At 45.1% G+C, this 18,565-nt stretch overlaps 1 protein-coding gene across 1 annotated transcript; it reads left to right on the forward strand.

Moving 5' to 3' along the window:
• Positions 1-834: 834 nt before the first annotated feature.
• Positions 835-18,565, forward strand: LOC145341271 (extracellular calcium-sensing receptor-like). The gene is made up of 5 exons (XM_080186196.1): positions 835-1,092; positions 8,030-8,833; positions 11,874-12,101; positions 15,119-15,242; positions 17,652-18,565. The coding sequence occupies exons 1-5, from the start codon at positions 835-837 to the stop codon at positions 18,563-18,565; spliced, it is 2,328 nt and encodes a 775-aa protein (XP_080042322.1).

The raw sequence follows: 18,565 nt of genomic DNA on the forward strand, positions 1-18,565 counted from the left end.
AGGGCCAGAAATGTGTTGGCAAAAGGTTCAAACAAAAGAAGATTGTCCTCTATTGCTGGAAGTGTGGACGCTATCTCATTCTCACTGAGGATGCAAACCCCCAAATCCACAGTCAATGAATTATTGACAAGCGAAATTGTCGGTAATCTCGCGGGGAGAGGAGGAACTCTGATCGCTACATGCAAGAACTTGTTCATTAAAAACAGTTAGGTTCTTATTTCTGGACAAGATAGACACACCCTTACACCGATTGTCTTTATATGTTTCCAAATAGGACCAATTAATTCTTGTCTGGGTGTCCAACCAAACTAGATTTAAGACTTGTTTCAGCTATTAAGCCGAATAAGTTATTAAAAGCACTAAATTTCAATTTTTCACGCCTTGAAAATCAGACTTGCGTTGTCGCCACATTGAACTCAAGGTAAGCGGGACAGGGTTAGTGTGATGGCAATGTAGCAACATGTTTATAAGTGGGTAGAGATTCCTATTTGTCTCTAATATCCCAATTCACTCAAGGGTAAACGTGGACAATCAATTTCTATTCTAATATTAGTGAAATCACAAAAGCAGAGTGAAGGTTCATGGCTAGTTTAGTATCTCATTATATCTAGGGGATGGAGTAACTCTGTCCTTGAGACTACCATTCGGTACCAATACTAACCAGATACAGACTGTGTTACTTCATCAGAGACAGGCTGGCCTGCAATTTCACACCCTTGGTTTTCCTCCATCTCAGCACGCCTTCCCTTTTAGACAGTTAAAGCAGCCACAGGATAATTCTCTGTCTGTCTGTCCTGCAGTTTTGATCTGACGCAGTTTCAGTTTGCCCAGACCATGATTTACACCATCGAGGAGATCAACAGGAAGCAGGTCCTGATCCCGAACATTACACTGGGCTACCAGATTCACGATGGCTGCGGGGACCCTGCCATGTCTACCAAAGTGACCACTCTGCTCATTAGCGGACAGGAGGAAACCCTTGCTGACCCAAAGTGCAAGACCACCTCGAACATCCCGGCGATAGTTACAGATGCGGAATCCATGCAGAGTGTCGCAGTTGCCAGAGTCATCACTCCCTTCAACGTGACAATGGTAAGGAACAGCACTACATCAGCACCTTTCCCCTGCTGTGTCCATGGCAGAAGAGATATCCCTTTATATATCGATCGCTGTTTGATTTCAAACATGGTTTATTTCCAAGTACAATTTGAAATATTGATCAAACCAATTCTCATCGAGATATATATATATAGGCCTACAATAAAAACTGAAAATGCTGGAAATACTCAACAGGCAGATGGAGAGAGAAACAGAGTCAATGATTCAGGTCCCTGCAGTATTCCCAGCCTTTTCTGTTTTATTTCAGATATCCAACATTCAAGCTATTTTGCTTATATATTACTGCTAACCCGCTAACCCATACACAGGGGCTGGGAAGAGCACTTTGCATAGGATTACACGGAATATACAGAACAGAGTAAGAAGTCTCTCAACACCAAGTTAAATTCCAGGTTTATTAGTATCTCAATAATATCTCATTAGTATCTCATGGAGTAACACAATCTGTTTCTGGTTAGTATTGGTACCGAACGGTATTCTCAAGGACAGAGTTACTCCATCCCCTAGATATAATGAGATACTAATTAAACAGGTTTAATTGGTATCAAGAATTTTTCGACCGCTGCTCCTTTATTAAGTGAGCGATTCATCTGATGGAGGAGCAGCCCTCCAAAAGCTTATGATACCAAATAAGCCTGTTAGACTTGGTGTTGTGAGATTTCTTACTGTGTCCACCCCAGTCCACCGCCGGCACCTCCACATCATACAGAACGGAAACATGCCACTGCAGGCAGACATGTATGTGCTTCTTAAACCCTCTGCAAGCCTTCCTCAGCTAGCCCTTATCAATCGAACCTCAATTTCCTCTCCCTCATTTTTATCTAACTTCCTCTTAAGTGCATCTGTGGAAACATCTTTAACCACGCACTGTGAGAGTGAGGTTCACATTCTCACCACTCATTGCACAAACGAGTTTGTTCTGAATTTTATTTCTGTCCAGTGTCTTGATGGCCTCATGTTTTCCCTTCCCCACAAATGGAAATATTTTCGTGCTACCTGCCTGCTTAATCAGAATATTTACTAATTTCTAGATAGAATTTTATATGTGCCACCTCTCAGCTGTCTGTTTTTGAAACCTGGTTATCCTTTCCTGATAATATTGTTTCATATTCCGGTATCATCTCCTGTGTTGCTAACATTGTGGTCAGAACTGGGCAGGGTTACTTTATTGTTATAAAAACAGAAAATACTGGAAACGTCAGCAGCTCCAATAGGAGAGAGAATAGAGCCTTCTAACTCAAAACATTGGCTCTATTCTCTCTCCACAGATGCTGTCAGACCTGCTGAGATTTTCCAGCAGTTTTTGTTTTTGTTTCAGATTCCAGCATCTGCAGTATTTTGCCTTTATTATTATGCTTACCTTAAAAGTGATAACGCTTTTAATATTGATTTTCACGCAACGGGTAGAGGAAGTCCAGAACTCTCTATGAAAAGACAGTTCAGGTTATTTTGTCAGTTGAAATTTTAAAATTTTTGGTAGATATTTGGGCTGGAAATTTACAATCCCACTGCCCACCACGGGACTCAGAGCTGGCGAGGGGCAGATTACGGAATGGTCTATTGACCTCAGGTAGGATTTTAGGGAATCTGGATGATCGAGGCCATAAAATTCCATCCCTGAAGCACCAGATTATGGAACTGAAAATGTGTGTTTAAGATGCTGATCAAGCATAATCTTACTGAATGGATTGTTTCTGTTTCTGCGATGTGTCTTCACATCATCATTAGTTATCCAACTGCTGTTCAAATCAAGTGAATGATGTGCATAAAGAATGAAACGTTACTGTAAAGCATGGATGTTAGAGAACTTGGGGAAATAAATAGTGATGCCTTGAGGAATGTACATATGACAGAGAAGGAGGTGCTGGAAGTCTTGAAGCGCAGCAAGGTAGATAAATCCCCAGGACCTGATGAAATATATCCCAGGACTTTGTGGGTGGTTAGAGAGGAAATTATGGGTCCCCTGGCTGAAATATTTGAATCATCGATAGTCACAGGTTAGGTGTCTGAAGATTGGAGAATTGCAAATGTTGTGCCTTTGTCAGCCCACTGGCCCAATTGATCAAGATCCCGTTACAATCCTAAATAACCTTCTTCGTAGTCCGCTATCCCACCAATCTTGATGTATTCTGCAAACTTACTAACCATGCCTTCTATAGTCTCATCCAAATGGTAGGGGGATTGAATTTAGGAGTCGCAGTGTAATGTTGCAACTGTACACTACTCTAGTGCGGCCGCACTTGGAGTACTGTGTGCAGTTCTGGTCCCCGCATTACAAGAAGGATGTGGAGGCGTTGGAGAGGGTGCAGAGGAGGTTTACTAGGATGTTGCCTGGTATGGTGGGGAGGTCCTATGAGGAGAGACTGAGGGATTTAGGGTTGTTTTCGTTGGAAAGAAGGCGGCTAAGAGGGGATCTTATTGAAACATATAAGATGATTAGAGGTTTAGATAGGGTGGATAGTGATAGTCTTTTTCCTCGGATGGAGAAAGCTAGCACGAGGGGGCATGGCTTTAAATTAAGGGGGGGTAGCTACAGGACGGATGTCAGGGGTAGGTTCTTTACCCAGCGGGTGGTGAGGGATTGGAATGCCCTGCCTGCTGCAGTTGTAAATGCGTCTAGTTTGGGGGCGTTTAAGAGATCTCTGGATAGGTTTATGGACGAAAAGGGATTGGTATAGGCTAGTGGGTCATTGTTTTTGTAACTGGTCGGCGCAACATCGTGGGCCGAAGGGCCTGTTCTGCGCTGTAATGTTCTATGTTCTATGTTCTATGTTCTAAATCATTAATATAAATGACAAATAACTGTGGACCCAACACCGATCTCTGAGGCACACCACTAGTCACAGGCCTCCAGTTTGAAAACCAACCTCTACACCCACGTCTTGTTGAAGCTGTACGAGACATTGGTAAGGCCACATCAGAATACTGTGTACAGTTCTGGTCACCCTATAATACAAAGGGTATTGTTAAACTAGATAGAGTGCCGAAAAAAATTACTAGGATACTAGCAGGGCTTGGTGGTTTGAGTTATAAGGAGAGGCTGGATAGACATTTTTCTCTGGAGCGTAGGAGGCGAGGGGTACTCTTTATAGAGGCCTGTAAAATAATGAGGAGCACAGATCAGCTAGGTAATCAGTATCTTATCCCAAAGGCAGGGGAGTCTAAAACTAGAGGGCATAGGCTTAGGGAAAAGCCTGGGAACTAAAGGCGAGTGAGCCTCACATCTGTAATGGGTAATTTGTTAGAAGGTATTTTGGGAGTCGGAATCTATAGGCATTTAGAGATGCAAAGACTGATTAGGGACAGTCAGCACGGCTTTATGAGTGGAAAATCATGTCTCACAAATTTGATTGCGTTTTTTTGAAGGGGTAACCAAGAAGGTAGATGAGGGCAGTGCAATTGATGCTGTCTTCTTGGACTTTAGCAAGGCCTTTGACAAGGGACTGCATGGTAGGTTGTTGCATAAAGTTAAATCTCACAGGATCCAGGGTGAGGTAGCTAAATGGATACAAAATTGGCTTGATGACAGAAGCCAGAAGGTAGGTGAAGAAGTTGGTTTTCAAACTGGAGGCCTGTGACTAGCGGTGTACCTCAGATCGGTGTTGGGTCCACAGTTATTTGTCATTTATATTTATGATTTGGATGAGACTATAGAAGGCATGGTTAGTACATTTGCACAAGATTGGTGGGATAGTGGACAGTGAAGAAGGTTATCTAGGATTGCAACGGGATCTTGATCAATTGGGCCAGTGGGCTGACAAATGACAGATGGAGTTTAATTTAGATAAATGTGAGGTGATGCATTTTAGCAGATTGAACCAGAGCAGGACTTACTCAGTTAATTGTAGGGCACTGGGGAGAGTTAGAGAACAAAGAGATCTAGCGGTACATGTTCATAGCCCCTTGAAACTAGAGTCACAAGTGGGCAGAATGATGAAGAAGGCATTCAGCATGCTTTGTTTCATAGGTCAGAACATTGAATACAGGAGTTGGGACGTCTAGTTGAAGCTGTACAAGACATTGGTCAGGCCACATTAGAATACTGTGTACAGTTCTGGTCACCCTATCATAGAAAGGATATTATTAAACTAGAAAGAGTGTAGAAAAAAATTACTAGGATGCTAGCAGAGCTTGGTGGTTTGAGTTATAAAGAGAGGCTGGATAGACCTTTTTTCTCTGGAGCAGAGGAGGCGAGGGATACTGTTTATAGAGGCCTGTAAAATAATGAGGAACATAGATCGGCTAGGTAGTCAGTATCTTATCCCAAAGGCAGGGGAGTCTAAAACTAGAGGGCATAGGTTTAAGGTGAGAGAGGAGAGATATAAAAGGGTTCAGAAGGGCAACCTTTTCACACAGAAGGTGGGGTGAGTGTCTGGAACAAGCTGCCAGAAGTAGTAGTAGACAATTTTGGATATAATTTTGCCTTTTAAAAAGTATTTAGACAGTTACATAGGTAAGATGGATATAGAGGGATATGGACCAAATGCGGGCAATTGGGACTGGCTTGGGGTTTAATGAAAGGGGCAGCGTGGGCAAGTTGGGCCGAAGGGCCTGTTTCTATGCTGTAAACATCTATGACTCTATTAATCTATGACCATTTAAACCTCATATAGTTTGAAAACAATTCAACCCCATGGAAGTATTAGAAAATAAGAAACAGGAGCAGGAATGAACCATAAGGGTGGCACGGTGGCACTAGCATTGTTGCCTCAGAGCTCCAGGGATCTGGGTTCAATTATGGCCTTAGATCACTGTTGTGCAGAGTCTGCACATTCTCCCCATGTCTGCATGGGTTTCCTCAGGGTGCTCTGGTTTCCTCCCACACTCCAAAAATGTGCGAGTTAGGTTGATCGGCCATGCTAAACTGTCCCTAGTGTCAGGGGGATTAGCAGGATAAATAAGTGGAGTTATGGGATTAGGGCCTGGGTGGGACTGTGGCCAGTGTAGACTCAATGGATCGAATGGCCTCCTTCCTCACTGTTAGGATTCTATGGTATGGCCCCTCGAGCCTGCTCTGCATTTCAATGGGATCTTTTACCTCAACTCCATTTTCCACCTTTTTTAATTCATTTACAGGATAAATGCTGGGCCAGCGTTTATTGCCCATCCCCAATTGCCCTTGAGAAGATGGCAGTGGGCTGCTGAGATCCATTGATTAAGAGCTAGGAGCCGGTATGGACCCACACAACTTGCTCAGCCTGCTCTACCTTTGATATAATCATGGTTAATTTTGGGTTTCAACTCCAATCTAATAAAATTAACCACAAGCTGGCAGTTTGAATCTTGTCACCACAGTAAGGAGAGAATTGCTTCGACACCTAAAATGGAGACGACTGTCTTCCACTTTACAGAGTATCTAGTTAGGGAGCAGATCAGATCTTCACCAACTTCTTCAACTATTGAGAAATATCCCTCTGCACTCATGATGGAATTATTGAAAGTCTCCCCACCAAAGTAGTGGAGTAAAGTAACGTCTATTTGTTAGTCACAAGTAGGTTTACATTAACACTGCAATGAAGTTACTGTGAAAATCCCCTTGTTGGCACACTCTGGCTGGCACCTGTTTGGATACACTGAGGGAGAATTTAGTATGGCTAATGCACCTAACCTGCACATTTTTGGAGTGTGAGTGGAAACCAGAGCACCCATCCAGACACGAGGAGGATGTGCAAACTCCACAAGACACTGACTCCAGCCAGGAGTCAATTCCAGGTCTCTAGCGCTGTGAGGCAGCAGTGCTAACCACTGTGCCACTGTGCTGACCAAAATAAAAGTCTGCTATTTCTTACCAATCACCAGCAAGTCATTCCATGTTATACCTAGTGATAAGATGCACAGGCATTCTGATAACTGAAATATTCAAGAATAACGAGTACATATAGGAATTAAATAGAAGATCACTCATTGATTCCCAAGGGTTAATCATTTCTCATATGTAAAATAAAAACAGAATATGCTGGCAAAACTCATCAGGTCTGGCACGTCTGTGGAGAGAGAAACCAAACTAATGTTTTGATTACAATATGAAACAATTGTTTAGATCTGAAATATATTTGGGGTGGCACGGTAGCACAGTGGTTAGCACTGCTGCTTCACAGCTCCAGGGACCTGGGTTCGATTCCCGGCTTGGGTCACTGTCTGTGTGGAGTTTGCACATTCTCCTTGTGTCTGCATGGGTTTCCTCCGGGTGCTCCGGTTTCCTCCCACAGTCCAAAGATGTGCGGGTTAGGTTGATTGGCCATGCTAAAAATTGCCCCTTAGTGTCCAGGGATGCGTAGGTTAGAGGGATTAGTGGGTATAATATGTAGGGATGTGGGCAGGATTATTGTCTCTTTCTGTACTGTAGGGTTTCTATGTAGATTGGAATTCTTTGGTCTCGTATGTCCTGCTGGCAACGAGAATGGAGAATTTGGTGCCCAGCCAATACTTCATTCACTGCAGCGGGACTGGAAAATCCCAGCCACAGAACTCTGTTTCCATCTCTACAGTAGCTAGCAAACCTGTTGTGTTTATCAAGAGGGGGGTCAGTTTAACTCAGTTGGCCCGTGTGATGCAGAGTGACGCCAAGAGTGGGGGTTCAATTCCTGTACCGGCTGAGGTTATTCATGAAGGCTTTGCCTTCTCAACCTTGCTGGAGATGTGGCGATCCACAGGTTAAATCGCCACCAACCAAGGGGTAAAGCAGCCTATGGTCATCTGGGTCTATGGTTACTTCAACTGTTTATTCAACATTTTCTATTTTTATTTCAGATTTCCAGTGTCTTCAGTGCTTTGCTTTGATGAAAATATTTATAAACTCACCCACTTTTTAATGTCTTTGTTTTCTTTGGGATTGTTGGTAAGGCAACATTCAATTAGCCAACAATCCAGTCACAGTTTCTAACTCTCACTTATCCTTTCCGTTCTCCAGTTTAGCTACTCTGCTGCTTACGACTATCTTAACAACATGTACGAATTCCCCACCTTCTTCCGAACCATCCCAAATGACTACCACCAGGTGGATGGTCTAGCCCAGCTCGTCAAATATTTTGGATGGAACTGGATCGGGACAATAAGGAGCAACTCCACCTATGGGGCCCTGGCAATGGACGAGATTATCAAAAGCATGGAGAGTTTTGGCATTTGCATCGCTTTCTCCGAAGCCGTCCACAAAACAGACTCCAAAGAGAAGCTGAATAGTGTCATCGACACCATCCAGCGAGCCACCACCAAGATCATCGTTGCCTTTGTGGCTCAGGCAGACATGGCAGTGTTGTTGCAGGAGATAGTCCGCCAGAACGTGACTGGGATCCAGTGGATCGGCAGTGAGTCTTGGATCACGATGCCCGGCATCTCCCCCAGGAGAGACACCAGATTCCTGGCGGGGACCCTGGGCTTCGCCGTACCCAAAGCGATCCTGCCAGGGCTGAAAGAGTTCCTCCTCAAAGTTCACCCTTCCAACTACTCCGGGAATGTCTTTGTGGAAGAATTTTGGGAAACCACGTTCGAATGCCTCTGGCGAAAGCCGGAAAACCTGAGCCTGAGGGACAGCGACGCTGAGGTGAAGCTGTGCACCGGAGAGGAAAAGCTGGAAGAAATCGATAATCAGTACACTGATACATCACAGCTGAGGATCGCTTACAATGTGTACAAAGCTGTGTACGCAATTGCACACTCACTCAATAAGATGCTGTCAAAAACTAACTTCACCTTTTCACAGCTTGATCTTTGGGAGGTAGGATATCTAAACCTTCTTGGAAATCCGTGAATACTTTAGGTGTAAAAATAGAAAATGCTGGAAAATCTCAGCAGGTCTGACAGCACCTGTGGAGAGAGTCATCCAGACTCTACTCTCTCCCCACAGAGCTGTCAGACCTGCTGAGATTTTCCAGCATTTTCTGTTTTTGTCTCAGATTCCAACAGTATTTTGCTTTTATCTTCATACTTTAGAAATGTCACGTTGTCAAAGTCAACGTTCTGTCTCTTTCACTATGCTACTTGCTTTCTCTTTCACGATATTGATATTTTATGTCACAGTGCGGATGTTAAGCTATTGGATTCCGGGTAGTGTTTTCCCCTAGGTCTGGCCTCTGCCGCTGGATTTACACTGCAAATTCCGAATTTTTGGAGAGTGCAATATGCTTCCCAATTTAGCTTCAATGCCAAGAAATGTGGACGCCATGGTTCTGTTGAACTGGCCAAACCTGTTTTTGGAATTAGCAGAGTGAGTCTCGATAAAAGACAGTCCCATCCAAAACCCCAGTAAAATCAGGTTTACAGGTGGCACACAGTATAAACCAAGAAATACTGAGGGCTTGTAAGAAAAGTACAGCAATAATCATGGATAATTTTAATATGCACATAGACTGGATTGATCACACTGCTAAGGGTAACCTCAAGGGAGAGTTTGTTGAATTTTTTAGAGATTGGCTTTTGGAGCAGAGGAGGGGTAAATTTTTCACTCAGAGGTTTGTGGGTGAGTGGAATCGGCTGCCGTTGGTGGTGGTGGAGACAAATTCGATAGGGTCTTTTAAGAGACTTCTGGATGAGTACATGGGACTTAATAAGATTGAGGGTTATAGGTAAGCCTAGTAGGTAGGGATATGATCAGTGCAACTTGTGGGCCGAAGAGCCTGTTTGGGCTGTAGTTTTTCTATGTTGTGGAACCAAGAGAGAGGACGCTGTTCTGGATTTGCTATTATGTAATGAGGTAGGGCAAACTAATGATGTCCTGGTTAAGGAACCTCTAGATAAGAGTGATCATATTAGGTGCGAAACTGGAGTCCCACACTAGCGTTTTGGAGTTAAACAAAGATAATTACATAGACACGAGGACAGATTTGACCCCAGGGCAGAAAGCCAACATGGTTGGACAGTTGATGAACAGTGGCAGATCGGGCAGTTTAGGCCTATACTCTCCAGAGTTTAGAAGAATAAGAGATCAAATTGAGGTGTACAAGATGATGAGGGTGTTGACAAAGTAGGTGGGGAGAGGTTGTAAAAGTGGCGATGAGTTCGGATGTAAGGTATACAACTCTCTCCTCTTGCAGATAATGACATTTCCAGAGATTCTTTTACTTTTTCAGACACAGCATCCCAAATGTGAGATGTTACCCAGCAAAGGAAATCTCCTCATCTCTCCTCTGGGTTCTAATCTGTATCCTCTCGTTACTGACCATTGTGACAATTCCTTCTCATTGAGTCTGCCAAACCTCTTAATAATTTAATTAAACCTCCCTTAATTCTGGTTGCCACATTACTTCTGACAGTCTGGCGACCAGAGAATCACCTGACAAAGGGGCTAACCCCGAAAGCTTGTGAGTATATTATCAAATAAATAGGTTGGACTAAAACCTGGTGTTGTCAGACTTTTTACTGTGTTTACGCCAGTCCAACGCCGGCATACCCACATCATGACCAGAGTTGTATACAGTACTTCAAATGTGGCCAAACCAAAGTCTTGTACAGCTGTAGCATGATTTTCCAATTCCTATACTCAACGCCCTGACCGATGAAGGCCAGAGTGCTATACGCCTTCTTGACCATCTTGTCCACCTAAGTTGCCACCTTTGGGGAACTGTGGATCTGCATGCCGAGATCCCTTTGTATGCTAATATTTCTAAGGGCTCAACCAATTACTGTATATTTTCCTTCTGCAGTCGGTCTTCCAAATCACATTCACTCACATTTGTCCTGGTTAAATTCTGTCTTTCAGCCCCGGTCTCCAGCCAATTTATATCCTGCTGTATCTTCTGACAATCCTCCTCACAATCGGCTACGCCCCTAGTTTTAGTATCATCTGCAAATTTACTAATCAGGCCACCTACATTTTCCTCCAAATCATTTATATATATTACAAATATCAGAAGCCCCGGCTCTGATCCTTATGGAAAACCGCTTGCCACAGAACCCCAGTTAGAAAAGTACCCTTCCACTGCGACTCCCTGCTTACTGGTAGTTAGGCAATTCTTTATCCAAGCTAATAAATTACCCTGAATCTCATGTGAACTAACGTTTCTCATGTGCAACACCTTATAAATGTCTTCTGGAAGTCCAGATATATTACAGCTACACAATCACTGGTTTCCACTTTGCTTATTACATCTTTGGGGCAGCACAGTGGCCAACTCTACTGCCTCACCGTACTGAGGACCCGGGTTCAATCTAACCTTGCGTGACTGTACAGAGTTTGCATGTTTTCCCCTTGTCGATGTGGGTTTCCTCTGAGTGCTTTGGTTTCCTCCCAGAGACATGCAGGTTAGGTGTTTGGTGACACTCAATTGCCCCTTAATGTCCCATGATGTGTAGGCTCAGGGGATTAGCGGGGTAAGTGCATGGGGTTACAGGTTTAGGACCTGGGTAGAATGTTCTGTTGGTGTGGAATCGATGGGCAAAATGGCATCCTTCTGTAGTGTAGGGATTCTGTGAATCTGTGACAGGAGGGAGGGGGTCTTCTCTGTTTTTCAACGATTGTGTGTGTACAAGGCCTAGGTTACTTCCAATCTATAGACAGTTAGTAATTTTAGTCATCATGTGTAAAATGTCACAGACACATTTAAACTAGAACAACTCTTCCAATCAGCAGAAAAACCCCTGAAAGAACATCTTCCAAATGCTCATTTGTATTTGAATTTCCTGAACATTTGACCCAGGGGAAGATTTGAAAATGATTTCTAATTTCTATTTAAGACTACACAGTGAATTGTGTTGCGAGATACAATCTCGTGAATGACTTGCATGTAATTCTGTCATTTTATTTTCTTCTTTTCCCCCAGCTCCTTCATCATATGTACGCTGTGAATTTTACTGCGAAGAATGGAGAAAGTATATACTTTGATGAAAACTTAGATACAGTCCCATTATATGAATTGGTAAATTGGCAGGTGGATTCTGAAGGTGTTGCTCATGTTGTGACAATTGGACGTTATGATGGACTTGTAGCTTTTGATAAAAGGCTCCAAATCAACAGAGAAAATATTATTTGGATCAATGGGAAAAAGGAGGTAAGTTTATCTTTAAATTGTGGCAGCTTTAGATTGTACATTATGGTCTTGGAATCACCTCAAAAAGTCAGTCCTAAAGTATCATCATAAGAACATAAGAAATAGGAGCAGGAGTAGGCCATCTAGCCCTTCAAGCCTGCCCCACCATTCAATAAGATCATGGCTGATCTGAAGTGGATCAGTTCCACTTTCCCGCTTTCTCCTCATAACCCTTAATTCCCCTGTCTACCAGAAACCTATCTACCCGTGACTTAAATATATTCAATGAGGTAGCCTCCACCACTTCAACGGGCAGAGAATTCCAGAGATTCACCACCCTTCGAGTGAAGAAGTTCCTCCTCAACTCCGTTCTAAACTGCCCCCCCACCCCCACCTTATTTTGAGGCTGTGCCCTCTAGTCCTGCTATCCTTTCTAAGCGGGAAGAATCTCTCTACCTCTACCCTATCCATCCCCTTCATTATCTTATACGTCTCTATAAGACCTTCTAAACTCTAACGAATACAGACCCAGTCTACTCAATCTCTCCTCATAAGCTAACCCCCTCATCTCTGGTATCAGCCTGGTGAACCTTCTCTGTACTTCCTCCAAGGCCAATATATCCTTTTGCAAATGCGGGGACCAAAACTGCACACAGTACCCCAGCTGTGGCCTCACCAGTGCCCTGTACAGTTGCAGCAAGACCTCCCTGCTTTTATATTCTATCCCCCTCGCTATAAAGGCCAGCATTCACATTGTGAAATTTCTTCCTTAACGAAGTTAGTGGGAGGCATGGTGGCACAGTGGTTACCTCTGCTGGCTAACAGGACCTGAGTTCAGTTCTGACCTCCGGCCACTCTCTGTGTGGAGTTTGCACATTCTCATTGTGTCTGCGTGAGTTTCCTCTCAGTGCTCCAGTTTCTTCCCATAGGCCAAAGATACGCAGGTTAGGTGGCTTCACCATGCTAAATTGTCCCTTATTTCCCAAGAAGAGTAGATTAGGTGGATTAGCAGTGCAAATACGTAGACTATGGGGATAGGGCCTGGCTGGGATGATCTGTTGGGATGCCGGTGTGGATTTGATGGGCCAAATAGCCTCCTTCTAAACTTTTGGGATTCTATGACATATCTACTCAGCATTTCCATCACTCCCTAGACAGCACCTTCCAAACCCATGACCACTTTCACTTTGGGAGACACATGGGAATGCCACCATCTGCAAGTTCCCCTTCAAACCATCCTGACTTGGAAATATATTGCAATTCCTTCACTATCACGGGGTCAAAATCCTGGAACTCTCTCCCTAACAGCGCTCTGGATGTACCTACACCACATGGGCTGTTCAAGAAGGCAGCTCACCACCACCTTCTCAATTAGGGAGGAATGGGCAATAAATGTTGATCTGCCCAACGACACCCGCACCCCTTGAATGAATGTTTTAAAAACTCAGAAGAAGAGGGCGCAGCGCGCATGGGAGCACCATCACCTCCAAATTCCTCTCAAAGTTATGCACCATGGGTGGGATTCTCTGGTCTCGTTGCAAGCGAGAATGGAAAATCCCAGCTGTGAACGAGGCTGTACCATTTCATCCCATTATTCATTGTCACTGCACCAATATCCTGTCAACATCCTGTTCAACTGCACTGTGGGAGTATCCTCACTGCATTGATTGTGGTAGAAAGTCCATCACTGTGTCCTCACACTGAGCAATAAATGGCAGCCTTGGCAGCAACACCCCCATTCCAATCAGTCTTTTTTAATACCCTTATATACTATATTCTATTTGTATATTTAATTCTGAAAGGTGAATAGAAACTATTATTTCCACTGGTTGAGGAGTCAATGAGAAAAGATCATAGGACAATAGGAGGGGGGATCTAATAGAGGTTTATAAGATTATGAAGGGAATAGATAGAGTAAATGGTGGTAAGCTTTTTCCGCTATTAGAAATGGATAGAACGAGGGGTCACGAGCTTAGGGTGGGGGGGGCTAGGTATAAGACAAATATTAGAGGGCAGTTTTTCACGCAAAGGGTAGTGGGGGTGTGGAATGCACTGCCGAGTAAGGTGGTGGAAGCAGGCACGCTAGGGTTGTTTAAGAGTCACTTAGACAGCCACATGAGCGGGCTACATATAGGGGGATATAGTAGGCCTTACTAAACATTGTAGGCTTGGGAATACGTTTTGCCTCAGGGATGTTACAGTCTTTGCCTGTTTAATAATGAATTTTTTTGTCTCCACAGGCATTTAAGTCCAGCAAGAGGCATGCATGCGGCAGGTTGTAGTGGGCTGCTCTTGGACGTTGCTTCGGGAGTTGCCTATTGCTTCATGTCGTTAGTGTGCTTAAACTGGACCATCTCGAGGGCAACATGACAGCTCAGAGACTATCTCTGTTGCTGTGCGGACACATGGATTTGGGCCTGTGTCTGTGGGAGTTTGCACGTTCTCCCCGTGGTTGCGTGGGTTTCCTCCGGGTGCTCCGGTTTCCTCCCACATCCCCCAAAGATGTGCTTTTAGGCTGATTGATTGGGTACTAAATTGCCCCTAAATTGGACCTCCCTGATCCTCGCACATTAGGCGTAGACTAAAATCACGAATAGGACACTGAGACAGTGGGACGGCGGCGCGGGCTCATTGGGCCGAAGGGCCTGTTTCCCGTGCTGTGTTGTTCTTTGTTCTTTGTTCTTTGACAATCTGACCAAAAAGGAGAGAATCTAACCTGTTCCAAAAGGAGGAACTTTTCAGCATCCGTCCTGTCGAATCCCTTCAAGATCTCATCCATTCCATTAAGATCTCCTCTCAGTCTAAATGCCAGTGACTACACCTGTCCAAACTTTCCTCATAAGATAATCCCCTCATCCCAGGAATCAGTGGAGTAAACCTTCTCTGAACTCATTTGTAGCCTTTCTTAAACAAGGAGACCAGAACCTGTACACAGTATTCCACAGTACTCTTACTTTGGTGACAGAATGAGATGATATTAAGTGTTTTCATCTTTTCGAGGCCACTGGATTGAATTTAATACCATTGATTTATCCTAGGTCCCTCGTGGAGTTTGCTCTGATAGTTGTCTTCCCGGAACATGGAAAACAGTCAAGAAAGAAATGCCCCTGTGTTGTTTTACCTGCATACCTTGCTCTGATGGTGAGATCAGCAACGTGACAGGTATGACTGAATATAACTCGCAGCACAGAAAGGGGGAGGCCAGTGTCCACATTGTGCCTTTATCTGCTCTATCCGTGAGCAATCTAATTAATCCCACTCTCTCATTCGTTCCCCCTCACCTTCCAAATGTTCCCCTTTCAAATAATCAAAATGAAATGAGGATTGAATGTGTTTCCGCCACTGTTACATGATGGAAAATTCTCCTATCTCATCTCCCCAGCCAATCTCCAGAACTTTCACCCATCATACTCAAACTGCGCCATTGAGTTACCAACTCAACAAATGGAAACAGTTTCCTCCCATCTCGTTAGAGGAGCAGTGGAGTAGCTTGGGCTTGTACTCACTGGAGCTTAGAAGAATGAGGGGGGATCTGTTTGGAGTATGTAAAATACTGAAGGGGATTGATGAGGTGGACATTGAACTGATGTTCCCCTTTGTTGGGGGGCTCCCAGCCTGACCCCACTGAAGTGAAGGGAGACAATGGGAGGTCAGGGGTAAGAGGTGGGGTGCTGCCTGGGCAGTACCAACCTGTCCCACTGGCACTGCCCAAAGGGCAAAATGGCAGTGCCTAGGTGGAACTTTGGGAATGGCACCAGTCAGCAGGCAGTGCCAAGGGGGTGGGGGCTCTATGGGGCGAGGCCTCTGGGGAGGTGGGGGGTCCCACTGCCACTCTGTACTTGGGCTTGGTGACAGAGGGAGGGAGGCCAGTGATTGGGGCTGGCCATCGGGATTTGGGGGGGGGAACCTGCTTGGGAGTGTTGGGGCTGCAGGAGGGGGGGTTGGTGGGGACTGCAGGGGGGGGGGATGTTAAGGCTGCCGGTGTCAGGGAAGATCGAGATGGGAGGGGTCGGGGCTGACCCAGTCACATCCGGGCGGCCAGCGATCCAGTGGTGGGGGGGGTTGTAAGACCAGCAATGCAGGTCGTGGGATTGGCCAGTGATCGAGCTGGCCAGCGACTGGGGGGCCGGCAGTGGGGGGGGCTACTGTGCACGTGCCGATTCTCTGCTATGACAGATCAGCACATGCGCAATGGCCCACTCAGCGCCAGGCTGCCAGCCTCTCTGGCAGGAATAGGCCCAGGATTTTCAATGAGATTCGCACTAGTGATGCACAGAGTGTGGGAGTTTCGTTTTGAAAATCCCACTGAAAAAACGTAGTCTGATTTACTCCAGTTTTTATGCTCGGAATTTATTTTTTGTGGGATCTTGTTATGTTATGCAGCTCAAGCATTGAAGTGTTGGCTATGAGGAAAAGTTGAATAAACGAGGATTGTTTTCACTGGAAAGATGGAGGTTGAGGGGAGACTTGGTAGTGGTTGACAAAATTATGAGTGGCACAGACGGGGTGGATAGTCAGAAGCTTTTTCCTTGGGTGAAAGTGCAAGGGGGCACAGGTTCATGGTGAGAGGGGGACAAGTTAAGGATGATGTGGGGGATGTTTTAAGGGCATTGGTGAGGCCGCAGCTGGAGTACTGTGTGCAGTTTTGGTCGCCGTACTTACGCAAGGATATTTTGGCTTTGGAGGGAGTGCAGAGGAGGTTTACTAGGCTGATACTGGAGTTGAGGGGGTTGAGCTATGAGGAGAGGCTGAATAAACTAGGCTTGTACTCGTTAGAGTTTAGAAGGATGAGGGGAGATCTCATTGAGACGTATAAGATGATGAATGGGATGGATAGGATAGAGGTGGAGAGACTCTTCCCGCTCAGAAAGGACAGTAGGACTAGGGGGCACAGCCTCAAAATAAAAGGGGAGGCGGTTTAGAACGGAGTTGAGGAGGAACTTCTTCACTCAAAGGGTGGTGAATCTCTGGAATTCTCTGCCCGTTGAAGTGGTGGAGGCTGCCTCGCTAAATATTTTTAAGACGCGGGTTGATGGGTTTTTGATAGGCGAGGGGATTAAGGGTTATGGGGAGAGGGCGGGAATGTGGAACTGAGCCACGACAGATCAGCCATGATCTTATTGAATGGTGGGGCAGGCTCGAGGGGCTAGATGGCCTACTCCTGCTCCTATTTCTTATGTTCTTATGTTTTTCATGCAGAGAGTGGTGGGTGCCTGGAACGCGCTGCCAGAGGCAGTGGGGGAAACAGGAACATTAGCAAGATTTAAGAGGCATCTGGATAGGTACAATCGGGGAGAAATAGAGGGATACGGACTGAGTAAGGACAGAAGTTTTTTTTTAGTTTAGTTAGAGCATCATGATCAGCACAGACATAGAGGGCCGAATGGCCTGTTCCTGTGCTGTACTTTCCTTTGTTCCTTGGAACCTGACACTGCTGGGAGGGACAGGGCTGCAGGGGTGGGCGTTGGGGGTGGAGGGGGGTTCCTTTGGGACCCTTTTAATTACTTTAAGAATCAGTCTACATGCACGACCTTGAAATACCAACAGTGCGCTGTGTTGCTTTCTCCATAGATTCAGTCTCGTGCTTGAAATGCCCGCCAGAATACTGGTCCAACGGGTTAAAGACTCAATGTGTGCCAAAGAAGATTGAGTTCCTTTCATTTGATGATGAGATGGGAAGCTCCCTCATGACGCTGGCAATGATTGGAGCCCTCTTGACTGTGGCGACAGCTTTTATCTTTTACAAGTACCGGCAGACACCTCTGGTCAAGGCCAATAATTCGGAGTTAAGCTTCCTGCTGCTTTTTGCTTTAACACTTTGCTTCCTCTGTTCCCTGGCCTTTGTTGACCAGCCCTCCGTCTGGTCCTGCATGCTGCGTCACACGGTTTTCAGCATAACTTTTGTCCTTTGCCTCTCGTGTATTTTGGGCAAAACACTCGTCGTGTTAATGGCTTTCAAGACCAGACTCCCCAACAATCAGAAGATCAAATGGTTTAGCCCAATGCATCAAAGGCTGAACGTTTGTGCTCTCACCTCTGTGCAGACCATCATTTGTATTATCTGGCTCACCACTTCACCCCCTTTACCTGTTAACAGCACCAAGTACTACAAGACGATCATTATACTGGAATGTAACGTTGGTTCCATGGTGTATTTCTGCAGCGTGTTCAGCTACATCGGTGGTCTTGCATGTCTGTGCTGCGCCCTCGCATTTTTAGCCCGAAAACTGCCAGATAACTTCAACGAGGCGACTTTTATAACCTTCAGCATGCTTATATTTTGCGCAGTGTGGATCACGTTTATCCCAGCTTACGTCAGCTCCCCGGGGAAGTACACGGTGGCTGTAGAAGTGTTTGCGATTCTGGCGTCGAGCTTCGGTCTGCTGTTCTGCATTTTTGCCCCCAAGTGTTACATCATCCTCCTCCAGCCGGAGAAGAACACAAAGAAATATTTAATGCGTAGGACGGCCGCAAAAAAAATCTGA

This window comes from Carcharhinus amblyrhynchos, chromosome 3, assembly GCF_965287045.1.
Source record: "Carcharhinus amblyrhynchos chromosome 3, sCarAmb.v2.hapA, whole genome shotgun sequence".
NCBI classification, from domain to species: Eukaryota; Metazoa; Chordata; class Chondrichthyes; order Carcharhiniformes; family Carcharhinidae; genus Carcharhinus; species Carcharhinus amblyrhynchos.

What these genes read in the sequence shown, in the direction of transcription:
- LOC145341271 (XM_080186196.1), top strand. Translation starts at nt 835, where the DNA reads ATGATTTACACCATCGAGGAGATCAACAGGAAGCAGGTCCTGATCCCG. An exon ending in CTCCCTTCAACGTGACAATG is followed by an intron (nt 1,093 to 8,029) that starts GTAAGGAACAGC and finishes TCCGTTCTCCAG; the next exon opens with TTTAGCTACTCTGCTGCTTA. An exon ending in CACAGCTTGATCTTTGGGAG is followed by an intron (nt 8,834 to 11,873) that starts GTAGGATATCTA and finishes CTTTTCCCCCAG; the next exon opens with CTCCTTCATCATATGTACGC.